Raw genomic sequence first — 12527 nt, forward strand, 5'->3', positions numbered from 1 at the left:
GCCCTATTTGCCTATGTATCTAACTTAACACAAACCATTACTCCTGACATCCCGGCAAACCTAGCACAAGAAAAAGCTGAGGAACTGGCCCTCTACTTTAGCAATAAAATCTCCAACCTGATAACACAGCTGAGACCCAATACTTCAGATCCATCAAACCTATACTTCCATCACAACAAAGACACTTCTCTACAATCCTTCGAACTATTCTCTATATCAGAGATACTCTCTGCATTGAAGAAAATGAAACCCTCATCACACCCATCAGACTACATCCCATCCAAACTTCTCCTGCTAATACCAGACACCATCTCTACCGCTCTGACAGACATCATTAACTGTTCACTAGCACAAGGAATCTATCCTGACGACCTGAAAATTGCATCCATCAAACCGCTCTTAAAAAAACCTAACTTAAACCCCAATGATCCCACCAATTTCCGTCCTATATCAAATCTCCCGTTCATAGCCAAGGTAATGGAAAAATTGGTTAACTCCAGACTATCAGACTACCTCGAAGAACATAAAATTCTGTTCCCGACCCAATATGGTTTCAGGAAATCCTTAAGTACAGAATCACTACTAATCTCCCTGACTGACTACCTTATCATGGGCCTGGATAAAGGTCAAGCTTACTTGCTAATCCTCCTGGACCTCTCAGCTGCCTTTGATACGGTTAACCACTCCATCTTACTAATTCAATTAGCAAATATTGGAATAACAGGAACAGCTCTATCGTGGTTCAAATCGTACTTAGGGAACAGAAAATACAAAGTTAAACTACACAACAAAGAATCTCAGCACTACGCTTCCTCTTCAGGAGTTCTGCAGGGCTCCTCCCTCTCACCAACGCTCTTTAATATCTACCTGCTCCCTCTTTGCCAACTTCTAAACAAGTTAAACCTTAAACACTATCTATATGCAGATGACGTCCAGATAGTCATCCCCAAAGAATCCTATACTAAAACTCTTGAATTCTGGGAATCTTGTCTTCAAAAAATTGACGGACTCCTCTCCAACCTAAATCTAATACTAAACTCTTCAAAAAGCGAACTCCTCCTAATTTCCACCGAAAACAGTAATACAGACACAAATCCACCACCGAATTTACAAACCCCACAAGTAAGAAACCTAGGAGCTATCTTTGATAATAAGCTAAACCTTAAATCATTCATAAATCAAACTACTAAGGACTGTTTCTATAAACTCCAAGTCTTAAAAAGAATAAGACCACTGTTTCACTTTCAAGACTACAGATCAATTCTTCAATCAATAATATTCGCTTAACTAGATTACTGCAACTCTTTACTATTAGGTCTTCCCTCTTCTCACACTAAACCCCTTCAGATGGTTCAAAACACGGCTGCAAGAATATTAACAAACACCCGGAGAAGAGATCACATATCACCAATTCTCAAAGACTTACATTGGCTGCCAATTCACTACAGAATTATTTATAAGTCCATAACCATTATCTACAAAACCATACATCAACACTCTCAGCTCAACCTTCAAATTCCTCTCAAAAAATTTACTTCAAATAGACCAATCAGAGAGTCCTACAAAGAATCCTTACAAATACCACATTCCAAAACCATACGACACATAACAGCCAGAGACAGGGCTTTCTCCACCGCAGGACCATCACTGTGGAACTCCATCCCACCAGATTTGCGACAGGAACCCTGCCTCCCCACTTTCAGGAAAAGACTCAAAACATGGCTTTTTATGAAAGCATTTCCTGACCTAAACTGAACCTTAATCAGTCTTTGACTAATCACTCTGACTTTACCTTAACATAGCAATTAACTCCACAGCATTAGGGCAATTCGTTATTACCTCAAATGCATTGATATGCATATATGTATCATATGTATCTAGTTAAAAACCCCAGCTTCTTTTCTCTGTTCCAAGTTATATTACTACCTTGTTTTATTGTAACTGCACCCCTTAACTTTCACTTGTATATTGTTACTATTATTACTACCTTTTTAATTTATGTTATTTATTGTTATTTATGACCTCTTGTTACCTCTTCACTTGTTAATTGTAAACCGACATGATGCGATACTCATCGCGAATGCCGGTATAGAAAAACTTAAAATAAATAAATAAACAAACTCGGGACCTTGTTGGTGGCTGTCTAGAAGGGAAGTCAGAAGGTATCGATGAGAGCTGTTTGAGGGTCTCATGATGGTCTTTTAATTCAGCCACTATTTGCTGAATCTGTTCACCGAACAGATTCAGCAAATAGTGGCTGAACAGGGCAGGTCAGAGAGCCTGTCTTGTACTTCTGGGCGAAGGTCAGAAGACTTGAGCAGGCCCAGCGTCTTGCCGAAATGGCAGCTGCAGACACTCTAGTGGAGGTGTCGAAGATATCTTAAGTTGTTCTTATCTCATGCTTTCCTGCTTCAAACCCCTTGTGAACAAGGGTTTGACGATGTTCTTGTAATTGGTCAGGCAGGGTTTCAGAGAAGTCCTGTATTTGCTTGAAAATGACCCTATTGTATTGGGTCATATACAGCTGGTAAGAAGCAATCCTGGAGATAAGCATGGCCCCTTGAAACACTCGACGACCAACATTGTCGAGGAACTTGTGTTCTTTGACAGAAGGTGTAGAAGAGTGTGGTTTTGTCCTTTTTGCTTTCTTTTCACCACAACTGAGTGGTGGTCAAGCTGAGATTTTTGAAAGCCAGGGGCTGACTGTACCAGATAAGTAGTGTCAGCCTTTCTGTGTACTGGGGCAATGGATCCAGGATTTTTCCAGTTCTTTTTGAGGAGGTCAAGAAGAACTTGATGAATGGGAATAGAAGTGATCACCTTAGGGGCATCCAGGAATTGGAGAAGCTCCATCATCTGGTGCCTATCATCTTGCTCCGTCTGAAGCTGGAAAGGGACCAATTCTGACATTTTCTTCACAAAATTAATGAAAGAGGAGGAGAACTAATGAAGAGGAGAACGCTTTCTACTTTCAGTAGGAGAGGGAGGTGAAGGTGAAGGTAAGTCATCGGTGTCTGAGGAAGTATCATCACCTGTAGGATGAGAAGGGGGTTGGATACCTGAAGGCCCCGGCTGAGGCTCCGAGAAAATCAAAGGAATCGCCGGGGGCACCGTGGACGGCATCGGTGCCGGTATCGAAGGCATCGATGGCGCCAATGTGTGTATCGCTCCCGATGAATGAATCGGTGGCGAGGGACGACATGGCATCGATGGCTGAGGCAGAACTCCCGAAGGAGGGATGCGAAACTGTGTTTCTCCTCCCGATGAGGCTGTCATCGGGGAGGGCACCGTAGCCATCGGAGACCCGGGAATCACCGGTGGAAGGGCAGTCATGAGCGCCTCCATCTGGGATAGCAGCGGTGCCAGCGCTGCTGGAATCGGGTCGGTGACCGGTTCCACTCTCGGTACCGATGTCGGTGCCGGAGGAACCTGGAGCCGTTGCATCGCCTTGTCGATGGCCTCCTGGACCAGCCAGTCCAGTTCTTCCCGGAGACCTGGGGCAATCAGCTCCGGCTCCATGACGGAAGAGGAAGGCTGAGGCACAGTCGGAGGGATCACCTTTACAGGCGGAAATGGCGACTCCCAAACCCCGATCGGGTGAGGGTGGCCTCGATGTCCCGGTCGCAGGAGTGGTCGGTGCCGTTCCTGGATGGGGCTTCTTCGATGGTGGCTCGGACGGTGGCTCGGTCGATGATTTCGCTCCCTTGACGGTCCGAGACTTATGATGCCGATGTTTCTCCCTTCGATCCCCTCGATCTTGAGGGGGAGAAACGGGAGTCGATGGCCGTGAAGACGTCGATGGCGGGTGGTCACCGGACGGTTGTCGATGTTGGTGTGACTTCGACGGTGCCGGTTCCGATGACGTTGATGCGATGGACGGTGTCGGGGTGTGAGCACGGAAGAGGAGTCCCATCTTCTCCATTCTGGCTTTGCGACCTTTTGGTGTCATGAGGGCACATTTGGTGCAAGTCAGGACATCATGCTCATGGCCTAAGCACATTACACAGACTCTATGAGGGTCTGTTATCGACATGGTGCGAGTACAATCTGGGCACCGACGAAACCCCGACGCCATGGCCATAGAAAAATCAAGCCGCAGTACGGTCGACGGCCAGTAGGCCGCGAGGGCCATACTCGACGGTAATCGATGAAAAACAGCGAAAAAACTTACCGGAGTACCGTGGCCAGAGAAAGTTAGAGGAGGGACCCCTGCAGGGCAAAGTTATTTTAAATAAGTCCATGAGGAAAAATTCCTGTCAGGAATGTGTTCAGAGCTCCTAAACCGCGAAGCTACTGCTGCGTGGAAAAAAAGAAGACTGAAGGGGAACCCCTGCTGGCTGCAGGGTTGGTGCCATGCTGGGCATGCCCAGTAGGGGCCAGTCAAAGTTCTGGAAACTTTGAAGGAAGTTTTCCGTTATTGGGCTCCATCCTGATGATGTCACCCATATGTGAGGACTACGATCCTGCTTGTCCTGTGAGAAAGTCTGTATTTTTGAAATGCAAAACTCGGGTCTTTGTGTGACTTCTCTGTATCCTATTTTTGATATCAAACCATACCGTTTGATGATCACTGGTGCTGAGGTGGGCACCTTCCCGGACAGAGACATTATCCCCATTAGTGAACACTAAATTGAGTATAGCTCCCTCGTTCTTGGGTTCTATTACCATTTGTTTGAACAGAACCCCTTACAGGGCATCCACTATCACGCTACTTCTGTTATTATTCTGTAGAAGGGATTCTCCAGTTTATGTCCAGCAGATTAAAATCTCCAACAATACCACTTCTCCCTTCTTTCCCACCTTTTGGATGTCTTCAACCAGATCTCTTTCTGGTTCTTCCGTTTAATTTGGAGGCCTGTAAACCACTCCAGTAAAAATGGATGCACCATCATCTTTTTTTAGGATGGCTCATAAAGCTTCTTCTCTACCTCATCTTCCTTGCAGCTCAGTTGCTTGGATATTGTTTTTGACATAAAGAGCTACTCCTCCCCTTTTTCTTTCCTCTCTGTCCTACCTTAACAAGTTATAGCATGGTATGGCCATATGCCAATCATGAGATTTTGTGAACCAGTGTCCAAGTCCACCTCCAATGTTAGGCCTTGCAGGTCGGGAATTTTATTGCCCAGATTACAATCATACCTTTCCAGCTTTTTCGTTCAGGTTACTACTTTTCTTGGACTTGTTCTGTGACTTATTGAGATGACTTTTGTTATCCCCTTCATCCATTTCCTTTGTATTTGTATTTGGGGGGTGACATTCTAATTTCCTTCTGCCAGCCCTGTTGTCTAGTTTAAATGCCTTATATACATGACACACACTCTTTCTCAGACACACAGATAAACCCACAAACTAAGAGCAAGAGTGTGGGTGTGTGTGTCAGACACCCACACATGCGCTCTCCCTCTGACAGAGACATAGTATATGTATAGATATGTGCCGCTCTCTGTAACAGCTACTATTGTGCTGCTGCTTATGTGCTCATATAGTGCATGCCCCCACCCCATCCCACTGCATCTTAGTGTAAAGTTCTTGCTTGCTACCAGCCCTTCCTCATTCTGCAGCAGTCTTTTCCTTTTCCAACCCACTGAGACTTACTGGTTCCACAGCTCCTCTCACAGCTCAGTCCAGTCACCTCAGACAGAAGCCTCCCCAAACTGCATAGGTACTTCCTTTCGACTCATTCTTTCCCTTCCTGTGCCTGTAGCTTGCCTCCACTTAAGAACATAAGAACATAAGAAATTGCCATGCTGGGTCAGACCAAGGGTCCATCAAGCCCAGCACCCTGTTTCCAACAGAGGCCAAACCAGGTCACAAACACCAAGATGATCCCATGCTACCGATGCAATTAATAGCAGTGGCTATTTTCTAAGTCAACTTGATTAATAGCAGGTAATGAACTTCTCTTCCAAAAAGTTATCCAAACCTTTTTTTAAACCCAGCTGCACTAATCACATCCCCTGGCAACAAATTCCAGAGTTTAATTATGCACTGAGTGAAAAAGAATTTTCTCTGATTAGTTTTAAAATGTGCTACATGCTAACTTCATGGAGTGCCCCCTAGTCCTATTATCTGAAAGAGTAAATAACCGATTCACATTTACCCATTCTAGACCTCTTATGATTTTAAAGGCCTCTATCATATCCCCCCTTAGCTGTCTATTCTCCAAGCTGAACAGCCCTAACCTCTTTAGTCTTTCCTCATAGGGGAGCTGTTCCATCCCCTTTATCATTTTGGTCGCCCTTCTCTGTACCTTCTGCACCGCAACTATATCTTTCTTGAGATGCGGCAACCAGAATTGTATACAGTATTCAAGGCATTATGACATCTTCTGTTTTATTCACCATTCTCTTCCTAATAATTCCTAACATTCTATTTGCTTTTTTAACTGCCGCAGCACACTGAGCTGACGATTTCAATGTATTATCCACTATGATGCCTAGATCTCTTTCCTGGGTGGTAGCTCCCAATATGGAACTTAACATCGTGTAACTATAGCATGGGTTATTTTTCCCTATATGCATCACCTTGCACTTATCCACATTAAATTTCTTCTGGCATGTACTAATATTTTATTCAAATTTGGTATAGATAAACTTAAAAGAAAATTTTGGCTGAATAAATGAAGAACTTGTATAAGGAAAGTTATTCAAGCAGATGGTCATTTGTGGTCTTCCAAAAAGGTAAAGTCTGACATTTCAGACTGGGAAAAGAGAAGCACTATAGAGGATTCTAGAATGTTAATTCTTGGGAATGGAAAAAAGGAAAGCAATTATTGTATACAGGGACAGAAAATATAAAATATAAACACATCTCAAGGAATATATAGGGGCAATTTTGAATGACCTGCATTAGTTGCAACTTTTTTATATTGTATTGTATTTGTCTTGTTTCATTTTGTCAACCTGATTTAATTATGGATGTTTTATTATTCACTGCCTAGGTCTTAGATATTGACATGATAAATAAATTTGAATCAGTCTGCATACATTGCAGTTCATTTCCGATGTGTAGTCACCAGCATTTTTTCCCTTTGGAAATTAGGAGCTTCAAAATGTGTGCTAAAAACAACCATATGTCCTGTGAATACTTTTTAACAGGCTAATAGAATGTGTGTACCGTAGCTCACAAGTCCTTTAGCTAGGAAGAAGATGACAATTTTCAGACGGAAAAATTTATCCACATATATAATTTTGAAATTGCCATCATATTACATAGAAGTACACAGAAATATAGTTTTACAACTCTTGCCAGAACTTTGTTCAAGGTGTGAAATACCCCATTGAAAAAGAATAAGCTGACTCCAGGCAGATAATGATTTTGTCCAATAAAAAATGAACTAGCTCCTATTCTTTTAGAACAGCATCTCTGCATTTCTGCAGTGGCCAGACAGTTTTGAAACATACAATGCTTAGTTTTAACTTGGTTAAATACATTATACTTACTTGCTCTGTGTCAGATCAACAACTATTAGATCTTTTTCCAACAGTACAACCACAGCATAAGGTTCCTGGAATTCTACAAATTAAAAGCTAGTTAAATATGTTTAAAATGAAGAACTTTCCAATTTTAAACATCATCCTAACCAAATTTTATAATAATTTGACATACAGTTAATAAATAATGTATGATAGAAGTCTTATATATGACTAGGAATTACTAGGTTATAAAGTAATGCATCTAAATAATTAGTGAACACTGAGAAATGATGAATTGTGTCCCATGTATATTGGAAAGTATACAAAGAAAATAATTGAGGTTTTTATATAATAGACTTTCTTCAGACAAAGGTAGTATACTACCAACATGGATTACAAAAACGGCTCTGTTTTGTTCCTGAAATATTAAATAGGGAAAAATCCACAGCAAATAACACATCTCAGTCAGTTCATTATATCCAGCTTTCTAAGTATTTGTAAAAGAACCACTCATTTGTTACCATTAATGTAATGGAATTTCTGAACATAGAGTGAAGGCAGCCTAGTGGTCAGAACTGGTATTGAACTGGGAGCTTGCTTCTCTCACTGACATACACTGTGATCTTGGGCAAGTTATTTGATATCTTATTTCCTTAAGAATACAATTAGAAGTAAAATTTAAGACTTGCGCGCGTGCGCACATATATGTGTTTTTGCCGGCACGCATGCAAGGACATGCCAATTTTATAACATGTGCGCATAAATGCGCACATTATAAAATCTGCGAGTATATGCATGTATGATTTTAAATTGACACACGCATATGCACGTGAATGCAGTCTAAAGCGCATAAGCGGGTGGAATTCTAGTAGGTATGTGCGGCGAAGCAATAGGCCTTTTTCACAGTTTGCTTCCAGTTTGCCTCAATAAAAGAACTTCCTAAACGCGCTAGTTAGCTTGTCTCCTTTTCACTCTATTACCCCCAACCCTTAAAACCCCACTAACTAGCATATTTATTTTGTTACATGACTTACACGCTGTCCATAGCAGAAGAAAAGTTACGCAGTAGGGACCCTGGTGCGCACTTGTGCGCATAAATACTTAACACGCTGGATTCATGCTACAGACCCGGTCCGTCCATGCTCTCCCTGGACCACGTCAAGGCGTATCCCCTTTTACTTAGAAAATTTTTTATGCACATACCGGGAGATATGCGCTTACATGCACTGATTTTAAAATCTGTGTGGTGCACACCAGGCCGAGACACATGCATATCTCCCAGCTTTGGTGCACGTAGGCTTTTAAAATCAGCCAGTTAGGTTGAATACTCTCTGGTGCTAGAGACCCTGTATATGCAGGGTCATTCTTTAAACTGCAATGTGCCATCATCATGGCGATACAACTTAAATCAGGGGAAGGGGAGGAGCGTGGGCGGAGTTTAGGCAGGATTATGGTCCGGCAGCACTGAGAGCAATAATGTTTTCCACATTATCACCAGCAATACCGTGGGAAATAACACCTTTTCCCGTAGCGCTCTGGGGGTGAAAGTGTGCGGCCTGGCCGCAACTGCGGCAGGCAAAAACGTACCACCTCAATGTGGCCGGCTGCATTCTTTTGCCCCTCTCGCCCCTTTTTTTTCCATGGGCCATCATTCTGCTATATTTATAGTGGAAAGATGAATCCTGGGGATAATTTGCTAGTTTAGGGCACTTTATCAATGCTAAAGTAAAAATAAAGATAGGCATTTGTTTTAAACTAACAAAATGTTTCAGCAGTTTAGCAGCATTTTATACATTCACAATTTGTTATACGGTACTGCTATAAAATTCTTTATTTTAAGATAAAACTTGGGGGTTTTTTTGCCAATAGGTCACATTCTTCCACTTTTGCATCCTGTTATGGGAAGAAGAAAAGTGGATTCTGAATGGTCTTCTGAACTTGAGGCTAGATGAATTTGGCAATGTTGTGCACCCCACCTGCAATAAGCTCTAATCTTTTCCGCTTCCCCAGTGCACCCTAGTATCATATTAGCTGATTAAATGCTGTCAGGTTGCTTCTCATTCTATTCTCAAACTACATGATGGAGCATGAGTCACCCCTGCATGGGAACTATAACATTTTCAGCAAATATTTTCCATATAGGGTGAATTACAACCTGTCCTGTCTTTTATGTCATGTCTTTTTGAATGTTTATTTTAGATTTACCTCATGCCTTTTTCATTGGTAGCTCAGAGCGAGTTACATTTAGGAACAGCAGGTATTTTCCCTGCCTCCCTGAGGGCTTACAACCTAAGACAGTAACTTTCAAAGTGGGCACAGGTGCACATATGTGCACATTCATTGGCCTATACCCAGGGGCGGCTATTTTATAACATAAGGGTGTATATATGTGCATGTTATAAAATAGCCTGGCTTCATGCATATGTGCTCAATTTTAAGTGGGCGCACACCTCTGCGTGCAAATGCTGCTTCTACCGTGTTAGTGGGGGGATTTTAAAAGGAAGCATGCTGAACCATTGCCCATTTTACCAATTCGTTCCCAGTTCGCCAAGTTAAGGAATAAGACTCCCAAACTGCCCTAGTTTAATAGCCGTCCTTACCCCCGTTAGTATTGATCTTTAAAACCCCACTAATCTGCCTAGATTTTTAAGTATTACATGCAAATTTTAGGTTAAAATCCCAGAACGCCCAAGCCACACCCAGACCATGCCCATACCCCACCCCATTTGAAAACTGTCATTTGTGTGCACAGTGGTATTTATGTGCATATCCGGGCAGCTTTTAAAATCCTCTCGGCACGAGTTGGGCTTTTAAAATTCACCTTTAAGGATTTGTAACCATTTTTTCCATAGACATAAAATGGGAGAAATGCTTTGGTAAATCAAGCTCTAAGTTTGTACCTGAGATAATGGAGGGATAAGTGTCTTACCCACACAGTCACAAGGAGTGTACTATCACTTCCCTGGTTCTCAGCCCACTGCTTTAACTACTGGGCCATTCCTCCACTCTGATATGTCTTCAGTCTTTATTTCTATTTTCATTGCTAATTTGAACTGTGATACCAGTCTGGTGAGACTGAATATATTTTTCCACTTTCAGTTGCACCATGACATGCTGGCAAGCCAGTGGGCATATTAACTGGAACAGGAGCCAGAAAGGTAATCACCCTAAGTGGGCTTGTTCCCCTTAAGGGGACCCAAAAATTGCTGATATTTATTTTTTTGTATAAATGATCTTGCAGATCATTCCATCTATGTGTGTGAGTATGACTGTTAGTACGTCAAAGTCTGTATATACAGAATGGGTCGGATTTTAAAAGGGTTACGCGTATAAGGTACGCGCGTAACCCTTTTAAAACGCCCCTGCGCGTGCCGAGCCTACATTCCATAGGCTTCCGGCGCGCGCAAAGCCCCGGGACGCGTGTAAGTCCCGGGGCTTTCTTAGGGTGAGCGTGTCGGGGGGGCGTGATGTGGTCGGCGCGACGCGGTCGACGCATCATCCGGGGCGGTGCCGCGGGCGTGGTTTCGGCCTGGGGGGGCGTTCCGGGGGCGTGGCCGTGGCCTCAGGACCAGCCCCTGGACCAGAACATGGCGTGCGGCAGCCGAGCAGGCGTAACTTGTGCGACAAAGGTAGGGGGGGGGGGGGGGAACGGGCAGCGCGCGCAGGACTCAGCGCACGCAAGTTGCACAAATGTGCACCCCCTTGCGCGCGCGACCCTGGATTTTATAAAATCCGGCGTACTTTTGTACGCACGCGCTATGTTTTAAAATGTACCCCAATATGATCTCATTCCAATCGATAAGGAATCACAATCATTAAAGGATGACCATCATATCTGCACAGAACTAACACTGATACAGCATTCTATTTGTTTTTTTTGGTTGCTGCTGCACAGTGAGCAAAAGATTTCAACGTATTTTCAAGGATGACACCTAGATCTTTTCCCCATGAAGTGACTCAATGTGGAACCTTTACATTGTATAGCCATAATTTGGGTTATTCTTCCCTAAGTGCATCACTTTGCACTTTTTCACATTAAATTTAATTTACCATTTGCATGCCCAGTCTCCTAGTTTTGCAAGGTCGTCTTGCAATTTCTCACAATCCTCTTATGATTTAACAACTTTGAATTATTTTGTGTCATCGGTAAAGTTGATCACCTCACTTGTATTTCCCCATTCCAGGTCATTTAAAATATATATTAAAATGCAGAGGACCCAGAACAGATCCCTGGGGCACTCCACTATTCACCTTTCTCCATTGGGAAAATTTACCATTTAGCCCTATTCTCAGTTTTCTATCTTTTAACTAGTTGGCAATCCACAATAGGACATTGCCCCCTATCCCATGACTTTTTAATTTCCTAAGAAGTCTCTTATGAGGGACTTTGTCAATTGCTTTCTGGAAATCCAGATACCCTATATCAACTGGCTCATCTTTATCCAAATGTTTATTTACGCCCTCAAAAATGTACTTGATCATTTAATTTAGAAGAATTAGAGATTTAAGTAAATATGCATTTAATATATATATAGATCACTATACAGTTACAAATTACTGGGATTTCAAAATAATATTAATGAAGTGTTCAATAGTACATACTGTCAACTTAGAAAAACAATTATGAACACAAGATATACTATAAAAAATATCTGAAAAATATCTATCTCTTTTTATTTTTTACTATCAAAAAGCTATTTTTATAGTACAAAAGTTAATACAATATACCTTGATAAAGAATTAGACATTGATCAATTAAACCTTAAAAAAAATGTCCAAGTGGTTCCTCTATAAGGCAGTATCAAATGCTCCATCAGAATTCTGGCAGCATGTCTGCTCAAGTTTCAATAAGTCCATTTAACACTGGAGAGTCTTCTCATACATCATAAAAGGGTCAGAATCAATCCATTAGTAGCAGTTTCTTGAAATCATAGAAGGATTACCCAGCTTTTATCCCAATTTCAACCTCTTATCCACATTAGCAGTCTAGACCAGTTTGCAGATCAAACTTGCTTCCTTCCTAACATTGGCAGCTCGCATCTTCGTTCCCACTCCCCTCACCCCCTTGTAACAGTCCCCAAATCCCGCCATCAATAAAACACTGAGACATGC

The 12527-nt window shown here is 42.2% G+C and overlaps 1 protein-coding gene across 9 annotated transcripts in view; it reads right to left on the reverse strand.

Moving 5' to 3' along the window:
• The window catches only part of STXBP5L (syntaxin binding protein 5 like), a 779311-nt gene that overhangs the window by 371363 nt on the left and 395421 nt on the right, over nucleotides 1-12527 (reverse strand). For all 9 annotated transcript variants that reach the window (XM_029578338.1, XM_029578339.1, XM_029578335.1 and 6 more), the window contains one exon: nucleotides 7443-7515. In XM_029578338.1, the coding sequence (XP_029434198.1) occupies nucleotides 7443-7515 (73 nt within the window). The remainder of the gene's footprint in view (nucleotides 1-7442; nucleotides 7516-12527) is intronic.

The sequence above is a fragment of the Rhinatrema bivittatum genome, chromosome 15 (assembly GCF_901001135.1).
Source record: "Rhinatrema bivittatum chromosome 15, aRhiBiv1.1, whole genome shotgun sequence".
Lineage (NCBI taxonomy): Eukaryota > Metazoa > Chordata > Amphibia > Gymnophiona > Rhinatrematidae > Rhinatrema > Rhinatrema bivittatum.